Consider the following 16739-nt stretch of genomic DNA (forward strand, 5'->3'; position numbering starts at 1 on the left):
GAGATTCATTATGTACTCAGTTTCCATTGTAGAAAGATTATTTGATCAACAGCAGATAAAAATTGAAATAGGGCAAGAGACCAATTAAAGGATGCTCCAATCCTCCAGGGGAGGAATAAAAGGGACCTGTACTGAGGAAGAGGCAGTTGAAATAAAGAACAGGGAGTAGATTCCAGAAATATGTGGAAAGGTAGACTTATGAGAGCCTAACCTCATCAGATTGGTGAATGTGTTAGGATGGAAGAGGGGTCAAGGGTGTCTCTGAAATTTCTGATTTGGGATGACTGCTGAGTGATAACTTCACTCGCTGAGGCTGGGAAGGTAGCTGGGTGAATAGCTTTGGGATAGGACAGTGGTTTGGGGCATGTGATTTCTTGTTTGAAATCCTCATAGGGCATATGGAGATAACCAATAGGAGTTGGACACTTTAGATTTTGTGAAGGTAAAACATTTAAAGTATATCTCAGGCCTTGCAAAGGCCACTCAGTGCAGAGATTCTTTCTTTGGACTACTTCATCTTGTCCCTTGGCCATCTCTGACCTTCAAGAAAGTACCAAAGCCTTTAAATTTTCATTGAAAATTTCAGGGAAAAAGTTAATTTTCTTAATATTTTTATTTCTCTTCAACTACCACTTTGATATCACAAAGCAGAAATTTCTTAAAAGTAGAACAAATTCAACATGATCACTTTCGGAAAATCTGCTCCTTCCCAGTGAAATTTTCATGCTTTCTTTTAAGTTTTTAACTTAGTCCCCGGTACCTGATTCAAGCACGGGTCAGCTCTGAGATTCAGTCCTTATAAAAGCAGACTATGTAATCAGAAACTGTGTCTTATACACTTACGCTAGAGGAGGGCAAAAAGGGAGGAAGAAGGTTTGGGGAAAGGACTGGCCCCCGTGCTCCACACCCTTCAGGGCACTGGCCCCTGAAACTGGAAACTGACAGGGGCTCTTTTAGAAAGACAAGATCAAAAGTTCACTGTGGTGGGATTTATGGTATTTTTGCAACTTAACAACTTTCTATTGGGAGAGGGATATTTAAAAAAAGATAAATAATAAATACTTCCACTGGGTAGTGGATATTTTGCAGATAAACTCTAATTTGCTAATGAAATGCTTAGAGAGGAAAGTTGATCGTGAGTATGTTTGCCCAACTTGGTAAATTTCCTCAAAGTCATTGAATTATATAGTTAACATCGGCGAATTTTATGGCACGTAAATTATACCTTAATAAAGTTATTGGAAACTAAATAAATGATATCCATCCTTGAGTAGAAATCAAACTGATTAGCATTTGAAGGTATACATAGGTCACTATGAAAGTTTTGAGACAGACTGTGTTATGGTCCATTATTTCACTACCAAAAAACAGTCGACGGTGTCCTTTCTGATTCAGCAGTGTAAGTTTCAACTTACTCAGCTTACTGGTATTGCTGGGGGTGGAGGGCTTCCTTTGTTTGCTACCACTCAGATTTTAAGTTCCTTGATTTTTGTATATCTTAAAACTATTCTAATGACCCACGGCATAATGTTAACTATAATCTTGGGAGAACAATGACAGGTAAGACAATGTCATTGTTGCCAAGGAGCTTACAATTCATAGTTGCATTTAAAGCTGTTAATACATCTCCTTCTGTTCAGCATTGGATAAGATACTGATCGTCATTTTGTGAGTTAAAGCCAATGAAGAGAAACTTTATGGAAAACTTTGGACTTGCTAATAGATTTGGAAAATCTGGTTTATGAGAAAAGACAATATAATTGAGGGGGAGGAAAGGGCAAGACAATCTACCAGGAAGAATGTAGGGAATGTGCCAGAAGTTCCTGAGCCCATTGGTTTCTGGTGGCAGTGACAGGTCTCGCTTGCCCAGAGCCTCCAGACGTCAGTCAGGCCGCAGGCAGCTCTCTCTCTGCCTGCGTCCAAAGGCTGTCTTGGAATACAACAACTTGATTAACACGCTGTTATAATGAGATTCTGCTTATTATCATAAAATTTTTGCCTGCACATTCTAGGAAACTTGGAAATTTGCTTAAAAAGTAGAAAAGAGAAAATTTAAATCAAGGACGGCGCCCATTCACACAACAATATTTTTGCATAAAGGCAATAATGTTTTTCTTTGGAGTGCCCCATGGGTTGGTGGCAGTGAGAAAGAATGCCAGTCTTGACCTCTTTGATGCATTGTTAGAACTAATTTGCCTCTGACTGTGTACCACTCTCAGAATGGGTCATCGCTGTTAGAGTCTGCATGATATCCCCTCTAGAAATGTTCCTTATTTAAGCATTCTGCCATCTTTGAACCATCAGTATATAAGAATGCTAATGATATCTCTTTTTAAAATTAACGTAACTTCCTCCTAACCTATGTTCTATGAATTATGGTCACTTAAAAATTCTCTAAAAGAAATTTTCCCTCTTTTCTTTAAAGATGCTGGTCTTTGGTTGGCGACCAACATGTGGGACAGAATCTCTCCATTGGCTCGGGGTGTGACTATAAGGCCATCATTGAACATGAAATCCTGCATGCCTTGGGATTTTACCACGAGCAGTCAAGGACTGACCGGGATGATTATGTGAACATTTGGTGGGATGAAATTATTCCAGGTGTGATTGGGTCAAGATAGCTATTACCTTTATCACTGGCTCAGATCAGTCCTGGAATGACCAGACTGCATCTGTGTGTGTGTGGCCTCTAGTAGGAACACGGGCTATGAATAGGTTACAATTTGTTGGCCTCTTTTGTGGGATATGCTGATCTGACCATAATTCAGCACAGATAAGGGTCTCAGGAACGATGTGCGTTGGTTAACTCAGTGTAGAGGGCAACTGTAAATTAACTGGAAGCTTTGCTTGGTACCAGTGTTTTTGTTTAAACTTTATCTAAATCTGTCTGCTTTCCTGTTTGACTGAGTGATCAGGTTTCTCAGGATGTTAGAGTCATTTTTCTAGATGTGGAGTCTCCTATGGCTCTAGAAGGCTACAGGAGGTTTAGTTGACCATGCAATGACCCTAGGTGACCTATTCTAGAATTTTTTAAAGTTGTTTTGCCAAATCAATGACAGCTGTGTCAAAACAAAACAACCAAAATCAATACTTTTTATCTGAATGAACACTCCCAATTGTGTTATTCTGGCTAATTATCTAGGTTCTAGTTAATCAAAAGTTAGTGGGTATTTTTTCCCTCCTTTCCAGGCTCTTCTCCTCTTCTGCCCTCACCTGTACTACGCAAAAGATAACACAGTTTTATCTTATATTCGACACATGTTATTCTAACAATTTCAATGTTTTTTAATTTTGTCAGATTTCTTTGAATGCTGATTTTCTTCATTGCTTGAGACAACTAAGTAGAGTGCTTTTCATTACATTAAAACATTATTTATTGAACAATTTCCTAATGTGCTGGGGGAAAATAGTCAATGCTAAATTTCTGAAGATAACTATTTTTTAGTAGGAATTATTTCAGGGAGTGGAGAAACATTGTTTTTGGCAGTAAGAGACTAATGCAACTTTAATGAATCGAAAATTCATTTTAACGAATTGAAAATGCCTTAACTATTACCACTCCTGGCTTCCTAAAGCAAACAATCGCCTAGTGTTAAGTGTTTGTTTTACTTAGATCTCAATTTAATGTGTAGATTCATATACTGCAGTACATCTATAATAGTTTTGCTCTTAGGCCCTTGAGAGAACAAGCTTCAAAAGTAAATAGGAATCCTTAAAAGATTTCTGCCAGAACCAGGTTATTTTGGAATAAGGCAGTCAGAGATTTTCCCATGAGGTAGGTCTAGGGCTGACTGACCACACTGAAATCACTTGTAGGGTTTCTCAACCTGTGTCCTCCCTGTTCCTCATTTTCTGAAAATTCTACAAACATGGAGTGCTGCAGGAAGGAGGGAAACTGTGAGTTGTAAAAGCCTAAAGGGTCACAGGTTTGAACCCACACACATACTCCCACCATCGAGCCATCCACCTGCTGAGCCAGAGGCTAAGCCCTACTATTATTCTTTGCTTTCTAGTATAATCTAGACAAGTTTTGGAAAGTATTCACCCAGAGATGAACTAACAGATCAGACTCAACCTAGTTGTCTCCTAGGAGTAATTGTATCTTAACTGGGTGGTGCAGAGGGGCAAGGCGAGGTGACTCACAGATCAAAGGACAATCTCTGATTGTGGAGCTCATGGTACCATTCGACTTTGTCTGTACTCGCCTGCTGGCCTTCCTAATTTCTTACCTCCCTGTAAGAAGATACTTCCTGTACATATCCTTGGCTTTGCTGAAAATTTCATGAGAAAGCAAAAGACATTCCTATTTCCAATTCTTACAGAAGACAAGGTTGAGTACTTTTACGTTGGTTTTAGGCCAAATGAGATCCCCTTTATCAGAGTGAGCCAATGTACTTGCTGGGGTCATTTGCAGGTGCTCAGCTCTGGGTTGGTGATGAGTTGCTCAACATATATTAGCTCATCTCCTATCTGTATTATCTTCAGGTACAATTCCATGTATCTTAAATTGCCAGCCATCACAGGGGAACTGTTCTCAAAAGGGACATCAGATCCAGTCAGATTCATAAACACGTGCAGTATTATTTTGTGGGGGTTATTTATGACTTTTATTGCAACTCATTTTAGTTGATATCAATTTTATTGCTTAACCTTGGAAGACACTTGTCCTGGCACTGTGGCTCTCTCCCTAAGTCCATCTTCCTTGCTTGAGCCAGATTTGTTTTCCACACTGTTCCCTTCCACTAGAGTAAAAAACTAATTTATGCGGTCTAGCAGGGGTAGGCATACCACAGCACACACACCATATCCATTTGGTTTGGTAAAAATTCAATTAGAACACAGTTGTGCCCAAGTGTTTATATCAATAGCAGTTTCTGTGTGACAGTGGCAGAGTTGAGTAGTTGTAACAGACAACAAATGCTTTGCAAGCCAAAAATATTTTCTATTTGTTATAGAAAAAGTTTGCTGATTGACTCATTGCTTACATGATTATTTTCCTTAGATTCTACTCTTTTTAAGACTCTCAGAGGTTAGTTCTCTGAAGGCACAATTATGATTGCCCTATTCAACTTGCACAGCTCCCAGGAGACAGTAAGAGTAAGCATTACAGAAGTGTGTTGAATTTTTTTAATTACTCAAAACATTTATTGGTAAATAATTCCAATAAGAATCCTTGAATAATAAAGAGTAAAAGTAATCTATTCTGGGCTGGGCGTGGTGGCTCATGTCTGTAATCCTAGCACTCTAAGAGGCCAAGGCAAGTGGATTGCCTGAGCTCAGGAGTTCGAGACCAGCCTGAGCAAGAGGGAAATCCTGTCCTTAAAAATAGCTGGATGTTTTCACAGGGGCCTGTAGTCCCAGCTACTTGGGAGGCTGAGGCAAGGAATTGCTTGAGCCCAAGGTTTTGAGGTTGCTGTGAACTATGAAACCACAGCACTCTACTGGGGGCAAGAATGTGAGATGTTATCTCAGAATAAAATAAAATGAAAATAATCTATTCTAACCTAATTGTCTTATGGAAAATTAAATGACATACATCCAGTGAGTTGAAAGTGCCTTGCTTCAGGTGCCACTGAGAGTCACCAAGAAATCCCAGACTCACCACCATCCTGATACTCTTTAGAATTCCATCGCCTCAGATAATATCCTGGGACCAAGTGTTTCTCCTTTCCTGTTTGAGGTCTGCCCCATCTTTGAAATGCTTTGATCCCTCCCAAGTAATACACAATAAAATCCCTGTGATTGGAAGAATTAAAGATCAGTATTCTGCTTTTATAGTTAAAATAAGGTCTTGGTCCCAGCCTGAGTAGGAATAAGACCCTATCCCTACAAAAAAAATGAAAAAACTGAGGCAAGAGGATCACTTGAGCCCAAGAGTTTGAAGTTTCTGTGAGCTACGATGCCATAGCACTCTACCAAGGGCAATAAAGTGAGACTCTGTCTCAAAAAAAAAAAAAAAAAAGGTCTTGGTCAAGGTCTGGCATGTTAGCTTTCCCAAAAGCATTTGGAGGCTCCCTGGAGCACCAGAGCACCGCTGGGTTGCACCACACTTCTTCAGTCCTATGGGGACCTGTGTGTGAGGCACTGACATTTTCACAAAATAATGTGTGTCTTCTTTAGCGTGCCCAGATCTTGGGAGCTTTTTATTGAGTTAACACAAAAGAGAACATGGTGGGCATTTTCATTTACAGGATGGGGAGCTAGAGAAGGAGAAGAACACGAGGATGGGACGTTTTAGGACTAGAAGAGCTAGGAATATTCTCCTTCAGTGTCCTATCACTCCAAAAGAAAGAAATTAAAAATCTGCAAGCCCATCCATTACTGTTTCTGAAATAGTAAATTCCTGATCAACCCCAGGACCAACTGATTAGTTACTTTGTTCAACTTTTCACACTTGCAATGCATCTCCCTTGCACTGATCTCAGAAAAATATTTACCTTTCCTATTTTCATAGAAAAATCAATTTTCTTCTTCCTGTTTTATTTTTGTCTCCATGAGGCTATTTCTGGAACAGAAGGAGTGAGCCTTAACGGGATGTCCCCCTCATGCTTTGAGCTGCTTACTTTTCCCTTTCGCCCTTTAATTTTCTTTTCCTAACCCACAAACAACGGGCTGGGTCCAGCTCTGGACACACTTGGTAGCTGATATACTTGGCTAGTAGAAAGATGAATCATGAACGTAATCAATCAGGAACATTTTCCTAAATTTGAAAATTCTTTCCTGCCACTTGGAATATGTGCCTCAGTTTTCTTATTCTGAAAGGTTATACATACAAACACATAGACTTTCCTAAGTATATTTACAATGCATCCTTGACTTAAATATAATTGATATATTTAGTAATTTATAATAGGCATGTATTCACATTTTATAATGTGTTTTATAGTCATTACAATTTTATACACATTATATATTAGCATCATGGTACTAATTAATATTAATAATCAGTGATGTGTACTAATTATATATTATTGATTACAAAATAAGTATATACATATATATATTTAAATCAAAGATGAATTATTTTCCTTTCTTGGAGCATCTCTGAGTATCTAAGAGGACAGCATGGGGAAAGGAATGTGGCTGAGAGGACCTACGGATTCTCTCCCTCACAGGTTATGAGCACAACTTTAACACCTATGATGATGACTTCATCACGGACCTCAATACACCCTACGATTATGAATCTCTGATGCACTACGCACCTTTCTCATTTAACAAGAATGACAGCATCCCAACCATCACAGCCAAGATTCCTGAGTTCGACTCCATCATCGGGCAGCGCCTGGATTTCAGTGCCCTGGATTTAGAGAGGCTGAACCGAATGTACAATTGCAGTGAGTGCCTGTGGGTCTGAGGACTAGGTGAAGTCACCCCAGAAGATTCCCTCAGCCTGGGAAGTCCCCTTTATATTTTCCTTTCCTTTCCTTTAATGGTCTATTTACGGGAACGTGAATACCTTTGTTGGTCTATCTCCAGAGCAGAAAAAATTATAACATCTACTGCACAAGATGGTTCTAAAAATTAATTCTGCAGTTGTGGTTTGTAAAGTCAAATTATTGGGCAAACGTGAGGAGCCATTATGGCCTCCCTTCTTTGGGTTCCTTTTGAAAGGTGCATCATTGTATACAGGTTAAGATATGCGAGGGGCTAGGAAATATTCTGTATCCTGCACCATTCTTCATCCAGGTTGGTTGGTTAATCTTCTGGGTTGGGCTGTTGTCTAAGATGGTCCTACTATCCAATCTTTGGTTCTGCTCAGTACGTGTGCGCAGAAAATGTTCTAAGTACAAAGCCCATAATTATAAAGACTATGCTTTCAACACAAAAGGGTACATGATTGGCATTTACATAGCAGTGAACGATTACAGGTCTTTTTATTTGACTTTGTGAGACTGATAAGACTGTGTCTATGTTGGCAAGTTTGAAAATTTAACTGATGGCATTGGATTTGCATTTGAGAAAAGGCCTTATGATCCTGTTATATTTGAACAACATGGTCTTAGTGGCTTAAGACTTTAGCTATTTGGAATGAGATGCCTTATATTTTTAATCATGTCATTTGCAGCCACACCTCAAACCCTTTTGGACCACTGTGCTTTTGAGAAGGCAAACATCTGCGGGATGATTCAGGGCACCAGAGATGACGCTGACTGGGTCCACGAGGACAGTGCTCAGGCTGGACAAGTGGACCACACGTTGCTGGGACGATGCTCAGGTCTGTGAAGGTGGGAGGTAAACACAGTGAGGTGGTTCACCAGGTTCAATTAGCTGATGCCAGCCAGCGTGTCATGACTCAATCAGAATGTTAGTTATCAAACCAGAAACATCTCAACAAGGACAAAGAACATCTCTTACACCTTAATTATTAACTCAATAAGAAGCACCCAGAATCTGGGCATGCTAAAGAAAGAAGCATTTAAGCAAAACTGATATGCACATATGATAAGATAGAACTTTGCAATAAGGGTAATGTCTCTGAAGCAGTAACCTCTAATCTGTGTAGAAACATAATGTGAGGCTCGGTGCCTGTGGCTCAAGTGGCTAAGGTGCCAGCCACATACACCTAAGGTGGTGGGTTCGAATCCAGCCCAGGCCCACAAAGCAACAAAAAAATAGCCAGGTGGTGTGGTGGGCGCCTGTGGTCCCAGCTACTTGGGAGGCGGAGGTAGGAGACTCGCTTGAGCCCAGGAGTTGGAGGTTGCTGTGAGCTGTGATGCCACAGCACTCTACCCAGGGTGATGGCTTGAGGCTCTGTCTCAAAAAAAAAAAAAAAAGAAAGAAACATAATGTGAGCCACATCTTAATGTCAGTTTTTCTAATAGCACAGAAAAAAATGAAAGGAAACAGGTGAAATTACCTTTAATAATATCTTTTATTTAGCCTAATATATCAAAAATATCAGCATTTCAACATATGAAGATTATCAAAATTATTATGAGATGCTTCTCTATGAAGTATCTGAGATCATATCTTGTCCCTGCAGCAGTCTCAGACTGGACTGGCCACGTGTAGGCACTCGATAGCCACCTTGGTCTGGTCGCCACCATCTCGGATAACATAGCTTCAGATAGTTTTTATATATGTCTTGTGTGGTGAAAAACCATAGAGTCAGACAGTCCTGGTTTGAAATATGGCCCTAACACTTACCATTTGAATTGTGACCACAGGACGTCGTTACTGTATGCATGCCCTTTCTTCTTTTCTTTTCTCTTGGCTTTTGTGAGCCTCTCTGAACATCAAGGTATTGTTACTTACTTTATAGTGAGGATAGAAGAAGGCAGGGCATACACAGCACCCACACACTGACCAGCGGCTTCTCTACCCATTTTTTCCATCTTTTCCATGGAAAGATGAAAAAATCATCATCTCAACCCTACTGGGAAGCAGGTGGGGTTACAGATGATAGTAGCTTTTTAATCACTGTACTGTCGTGAAATCCCTTAGTCCTTGAAGAATTGGTTAGATTCCCTCCCCAGAAGGGACCCAGGCTGTCACCCAGATGCCAGGACACCAGGGGGAATGCCAGCTGTCATAAGCCACTGCCGCTCTTATCTGTGTCCTTGGCAGAGGGTACAAGTCTCTCTCACATATCAGATTATCAACATCTGGTATCATCCCAAGGGTCCAAAGGTTGACCCAAGACTGAAGTTGTCTCTAAATTTCAATTACAGCCTCTAATCCAACCTCTCCTGTGGGCTTGTTGCTAGGCTAAGGTACAATTTCTAGCTAGGTAGAATGGTGATCTTCATGTGAAAAGAACCTGCCAGAAGAATATTCTAGCACCTTGTAAGGAAGGAAAGGACCACGCCCTGGAAGATATATCTGGAAAAGCTCCATAGGTTAACTGTACTAGCCATTATACCACTTTCACAGGAGGCATTTAACGAAACTCTGTCCTCCAATAGGAAGCTCTTGTTTGCATTGTTCAAGTGGAAGCACAGACTCAAATATCTTGAAGGATCTCTTAGGACAGAGCACACCTTCCGTCTGATACCCAGAGAAATGAATGAACACCTTGTTTCAGACTTGGAGCAAGAATTCAGGCTTCCTGTGTTCTAGGCATAAGTTACTTGATTTTCACTTCACCCTTCCTGGTACACCTGGATAGGAATTCCTAAACAAGGAACAAGGAAGTCTTAGGGACTTTCTTTAGCCTTGCACACTCTCTGGTTTTTTGTTTTTTTTTTTTAACCCACGATTCAGTAATTTATAATGCAGAGGTCACATGTCAGTTAGTTCAAATATTGGAAAAAACATACAGGGAAATAAAATTTTCCCTGATGTAATATTAAAGCCATTAGGATACCTTTAAACTTGTGGAAAGCTTATCTAAACCATCAGTACTTACTACCATTATGGAAGCCAAGTGCCTCATGCGTGAAGCAGGAAGAAACAGAGAGTACTAGGGAGTACTGCAGAGTACCAGGGAGTACCGCAGGGTACCAGGGAGTATTACAGAGTACTCAGCACTGTAACGTACATTCACTTTATTTTTACCTTGTGAAATGTTTTGATTAGAGCGTTTTAATAAGTGGTTGAGTGCTGGGGTACGGTTTGAAAGGTTTCTTTATATGCAAGCATTTTTCTTTGTGCTCGACTTTGAAAAGTGCAGTTTTCCAAATGACACACCCAGTATTTGTTTAGTTGCTTGCCCATTTTTAGGGGAAAGAGTTTTGAGACAGGTGAGTTAAGCAAACCTCTGGTCCAAATGTAAACACTTTTCACCCTCTTTTTCAGTGTTCTCCCAAAGCTTTCCTTTACATTTAGAAAAAATCCTCAGTCCCTAAGAGGTCTTGAATGCTCCTTCTTATAATAAAGACAATTCTTGGGCAGCACCTGTGGCTCAAAGGAGTAGGGCGCTGATCCCATATGCCAGAGGTGGTGGGTTCAAGCCCAGCCCTGGCCAAAAACTGCAAAAAAAAAAAAAAAAAAAAAAAGACAATTCTTTTTTCACTGTTAACATATCTATTAGGCTAGCAACAGGAGAAATTGAGGTCTTATTGTAATGAATATTTAAAGTACAAATCCAAAAGCTTTGGATCCTCCAGTTTCTCATATAATGAAGAAACCAGCTCTTCTTTGAAATGAATCTCTCATTTAAACCATAAAGTCAGTGAGGAAAATAGAATTTGTCTCACAGACATCAAATTTCATCAATCTTTGCTTGAAAGCTGTATTTCTTTAAGGTACATATTTCACAAATTTGGGAACAAATGCAATCACAAGAGACAATTTTGTAAATATCTAAAGAGACAGTTTTGTAAATAACCCAACAATTAAGGGAGGTGAAGGCTATGTTAACCAGCTTGGGGTAAGCATTCTAAATTATATATAAAATCAGCACATTGTACCCCATAAATGCACATAGTTATGATTTAATAAAAAAATTAAGATTAAGAAAAAGATAGTAGAGAGACAGCCTTAGCCAGTGACTAGGTCCACTGAGATGCAGAATATCTGCTGGCAGTCAGCCTTTGTGCTTTCCCCAGAAGAGTTCTAGCTTGCGTCGCCTGGGAAGTAGCTGGTGTTCACTATTTCACTCTGCCTGGGCTGTGGGAGGCCGGACCTGGATTTTTGGGGTGTTCTTTCCCTAGGTGCTGGCTACTTCATGCGATTTGACACCAGCTCAGGGGCCAAGGAAGAGGCGGCCCTCCTGGAGTCTCGGATTCTCTACCCCAAGAGGAAGCAGCAGTGCCTGCAGTTTTTCTACAAAATGACAGGAAGCCGGTCGGACAGACTCACCATCTGGGTCAGGAGGGACGACAGCACGGGCAACGTGCGCAAGCTGGTCAAGGTGGAGACCTTGCAAGGTACTTGGAGGCATTCACAGCAGGACCAGTTGCCTGAAAAGTGGGTCTGTGCTCCTTCCTTTCTCCATTTTCTCCTCTTTCTCCTCTTCCCTTTTCTCCCTTGCCCCTTCCTCCGTCCTCTCCCCTTTCCCTCCCTCTTCCTCCTCCTCTCTTTCTTCTCCTCCCTCCTTTCTCCTTCTCTAAGAGCCCAGCATAATGTCTGGCATGTCATATTACCCTATGAATGTTTAACCACCCAGAATTAAAGAAGCAGCATTGGGGATCTTGGTGAGGCTGAAATAACTTTTGTAAGAGGCCAGTTGGGACATACAAATCCAGTTTTAACATGCACTACAGAGAACACAGGGGCCAGGACTGAGAAAACAGATGATTCAGGGGAGATCAGGAGATCAGAATGTAGAAAGGATGTGGTAATCAGTGCTGCTGAAGAGAAAGTAGTTACACTGTTGACCATAGGTGTTTCTGCACCTGTTTCAGAAAACTAAATGATGCCATTATTCAATATGCTGAAGAAGTCTGCTTATGAAGTTGGTGGGAAACAAGTGATTTGGACGTGTTAACCTCACTATAATCATGTACATGTTGCTAAGTGTTACTCTGTATATGTTTATAAGAAGGTCAGCATGAATACCTTAACATGCTAAGGTGGGCAGTCCAATGTTGAAGGTAATCTGGCCGCAAGTCAAGATTCAGGGTTATAAAGTTAAGTATTTACATTCTTTCGTTGTGGTGGTACGTTCATACCTAGGAAAAGAGGGACAAGCTTTCCTACTTGCCCACTCAACAAAGAATTTTTTAATTAACACGAGTCCAGAGAAAAAAATTACTTTTTGTATATCTCTAGAAGAAATTGCTGTTCTTGAAGGGGAGAAGCTTTCTTAGAAGCCACGCATAAGAAGAGGTGTCTGAATCACCTCTATCTAGGCCATTCTGTGGGGTCCCTGGGAACTCCACAAGTACTGGTTGAGAGTGGATCACTTTTCTGGCTGAAATTTATCATAGCGGGTTTGATGGGAAACGACAGCTAGATGAACTTTAAAAGTTGAGAATTTCTTTTCTTACCAAGAATTGTAAATATTTAATAAGAAAATAAGTTAGTGTTTCAACAATATTGATGGGAACTGTTCTTAGTCACTTTCATCTGAAGCTTAAAATTTTATCCTCATATGCATAAAATCACCCGAGCAAACATTCCGTGATTGATCCAGTTTTGTTGGGTTTTTTTGAGACAGAGTCTCACTATGTTGCCCTCGGTAGAGTGCTGTGGCATCACAGCTCACAGTAACTTCCAATTCCTGGGCTTAAGCGATTCTCTTGCTTCAGCCTCTCAAGTAGCTGGGACTACAGGCGCCCACCACAATGCCTGGCTATTTTTTGTACTTGCCATTGTTGTTTGGCAGGCCCAGGCTGGATTTGAACCTACCAGCCAATGGCTTGTGGCTGGCGCCCTAGCTGCTGAGCTATAGGCGCTGAGCCAGACTGATTCAGTTTTTTAAACTGTTGTGCTTTGTGTCCCATTGAATTCAAAGTATGTCTTCTATAGTTCCCTGAAAACACTATTCAAATGGATTTTTAAAGTGTTACATTCTGATACTGGCTCATAAATGAAACTTTTCTAAGAGGTTAATCGAGTATTATTTAGTGTTATGTGATATTCAACTTAAGATAATTGTAACTACTTCAAATGCCTTTTAGCTTTGATAAAATGTATTTTAGAACTGAGATGCTTACATACAAAATGTGTCTCTATATACATGAATATCTGTAAAACATATAATGCGTAATGCTTATATACAAACTTACACCAAAAATGCTTGCATACAAACATGTGTATGTACACACACATGCACATACTTAGTTTTTAGTGAGGTCGGGGATCACAAATATGAACACATTTTAGCCAACATGATTCCCCACCTAAGATGTAGCAATTTCTTTTGCTCTTTAAGCTCAATGGCTAGGGCACATCCTGGGCAAAATATCAAAGTGGGGACATGTCTTGGGGGAATTCTGAGCTGCAGTGTCCTTGCCGTTTCTCCTGCGACAGTATCCCCAAGCACCTGGCTTCTTACCCACTTACCATAGCTCTTTATTCAAAAGTCCCACTTTCAGCTCAGTCTCAGGAAAAAAGCAAGTAGACCTAATTCTCACTAGAATGTGGATATCTAGATAATATCTTGGAGGATTTGAATCTCCTACTTGGTGGGGTTTCAGATAATATATATATGAAGAAGAGAGAAAAACCAAGATGTTAGGGAAGGAGTCAGTCTCGAGTAGGGAAGATCCAGGGTATCCTGAGTGATCAGCTACTCTCCAGCCTTCCATACAGCTCTGCTGGGAACAGGGCATAGGCTGGAGCATGTGGAATTCTGCTGTGTCTCATGGTTCAGCCTAATGTTTGTGCTTGGGCATTCAGCGCTAGCAATGGTGAGCAGGGTTCAGTTGAGCCAGAAAGCTCAGGAGGAAATCCAGAACCCGTGGAATTACCTGACAGTGTGTGTGTGGGGGGCGTTATTATGGTTTAAATATGAATTTTAAAATAAATTGCAGTTTTCTTTAGAAAAAGCTCTTTACCCTTGCTAGACATATACAGGGACTTAACCAGTTTATAACAGTGAGTGCTTTATGGAGTCGTCGTGAGAACTGAATGAGGTAATTTGCAAAAGCTTCTGATACAATGCCAGACCCACAGTAAGTAGCCGTGAAGCATTGAACGCACTCGTCACCAGCCTTATCCCCTGTCCTCAGGAGATGCTGACCAGGATTGGAAAATTGCCCATGTGACACTAAAAGAGGAAATGAAGTTTCGCTACCTTTTCCAGGGCACAAGGGGTGACCCTCAGAACTCCAATGGGGGGATTTACCTGGATGACATCACTCTGACAGAAACCCCCTGCCCCACCGGGGTTTGGACAATACGGAATTTCTCTCAGGTCCTTGGGAACACGAGCCCCGGGGAAAAGCTGCAGAGCCCTCGGTTCTACAATTCCGAGGGATATGGTTTTGGCCTGACGCTCTACCCCAATGGCAGAACAACCTCCAGCAGATCCGGCTACCTGAGACTTGCTTTTCACTTGTGCAGCGGGGAGAATGATGCTCTCCTGGAGTGGCCAGCGGAAAACAGGCAGGCAGTAATAACCATACTCGACCAGGAGACCGATGTCAGAAATCGGATGTCCTCGAGCATGGTGTTCACCACCTCAACATCTCATACATCTCCAGGTGGGTAGTTTGAGCATAAATAAGAACACCCTCCCTACCCATCTGGAAGGGTCTTAGCAGTGTAAGAACGAATAGCTTCCTTTAACATTTTCTCCTTGGACATATTGGTAAGAAAGCCACGTTGGAGCACCAACATACAATGTCCACGGCCATCTCATCCTCCTTCTGTTCCTACGCTCAGCCATCAAGCATCTGCTGAGGGCTCACCCAAGGCCAGACTCTGTGTGGTACTTAGAATACAAGCACATCAGGTGGTTCCTGCCTCACTGAGCTCATCTAGTTGAGAAGACAGATGCCGCTAGTCATTTATCAAATACTCAGAACTTGCTAATCTCTGTGGCGAGTTAACGTACTTCCAAAATATTATTGCATGTCAGTGTGTCCATGAAATAATCTTACATCAGTAAATGAATGAGCAAACTATTTCCAAAAGAAAAAATAATTAATAGTTATTATTAATTAATAATATTAATAAAATTGGAAAGCGAAGCCTGAAGAAGAAATGTGATTTTATGTTATCTGTACTTTGCAGCAATCAATGATTCTGTCGTCTGGGACAGGCCGTCCAGAGTGGGATCCTATTATAACGACTGTGACTGTTTTAGAAGCCTCGACTGGGGATGGGATTATTTTATCTCCCACGAAATGCTGAAAAAGAGAAGCTTCCTTAAAAATGATGACCTCATCATTTTTGTAGATTTTCAAGGTACCTTTGTTGGTCTTTCTGAATAATCCTGGGCTCTGAGTACTCTCGGATTTGACCATGATTTTAAAGCCAATGGAGGGTGGGGATCTTTTTTTAGAACCAGGTAAAAAAAAAACAAAAAACATAAATGTATTGTAGCAGAACCACGTTTTATTCCATTTGTGAAGGATTCTTATCTTCAACTGTCCTTGGGAGAAGCTGTACTTGTTAACAGTTTGCTCATTTTGGTCTCATTTTGATCAGCCTATTCGTGTTAACATTATGCTTCTTTTCGCAAGGTCAATATATGAAAATATGACGAGGCTACTTTAACAGAAACCTAGCTGCGATTATGAGACTCAGTGGGATGCAAAGCTGTTTTTCCATGTCACTAAGGGTGACGTCTCTGAGGGATAGAGGCGGCCCAGAGAAATTCCTCCAGCAGTAGAAGTTAGTTGTAGATGGTTATTCACTCTGGGTCTTCCTCATGATCTTTTGTTCATTTCCTGAAGATATCACCCACCTGAACCAAACTGAAGTTCCCACCGAAAGCAAAAGACGGAGCCACGAAGGCCTTGTTCTCCAAGGCCAGGAGCAGCAGGCCTCTGAAGCAGGTTCAGAGCAGGCTGTGTCAATGGAAGCCCAACCCCAGGACCACCCCAGCAGGCAGAAGCGGTCAGTGGAGAACACAGGCCCCCTGGAGGACCACAACTGGCCACAGTACTTCAGAGACCCCTGTGACCCAAACCCTTGCCAAAATGACGGCATCTGTGTGAACGTGAAGGGGATGGCGAGCTGCAGGTAGGCTCTGTGGTCAGGGGTAGGTGGTGGGGCCGAGGCCTGGAGGAGGGTGTGTGCTCACCCCGTGCAGGGCAGTGTTCAGGGGATAGGGTGAAGATGATGTCATGCGGTTTGCCTTGACTCTACAGAGGTGTGCCCTCGATCCTTGGGCTTATGCTACCAACACAGAAGAGACCCCAGTCTCTCATCTGTCAGCCTTTATCCCTTTTCTACCTCTG

The 16739-nt window shown here is 41.3% G+C and overlaps 1 protein-coding gene across 1 annotated transcript in view; it reads left to right on the forward strand.

The window, feature by feature from the left end:
• MEP1A (meprin A subunit alpha) overlaps nucleotides 1–16532 on the forward strand; it is a 31747-nt gene extending 15215 nt beyond the window's left edge. The window contains exons 7-13 of the mRNA XM_023512838.1: nucleotides 2426–2601; nucleotides 7116–7337; nucleotides 8069–8218; nucleotides 11598–11813; nucleotides 14562–15035; nucleotides 15568–15741; nucleotides 16233–16532. Coding sequence (XP_023368606.1) covers nucleotides 2426–2601; nucleotides 7116–7337; nucleotides 8069–8218; nucleotides 11598–11813; nucleotides 14562–15035; nucleotides 15568–15741; nucleotides 16233–16525 — 1705 coding nt within the window. The 3' untranslated portion in view covers nucleotides 16526–16532. The remainder of the gene's footprint in view (nucleotides 1–2425; nucleotides 2602–7115; nucleotides 7338–8068; nucleotides 8219–11597; nucleotides 11814–14561; nucleotides 15036–15567; nucleotides 15742–16232) is intronic.
• Nucleotides 16533–16739: the final 207 nt, after the last annotated feature.

Source organism: Otolemur garnettii, unplaced genomic scaffold, assembly GCF_000181295.1.
Source record: "Otolemur garnettii isolate 467f Iridium unplaced genomic scaffold, OtoGar3 scaffold00031, whole genome shotgun sequence".
Taxonomy (NCBI): Eukaryota; Metazoa; Chordata; class Mammalia; order Primates; family Galagidae; genus Otolemur; species Otolemur garnettii.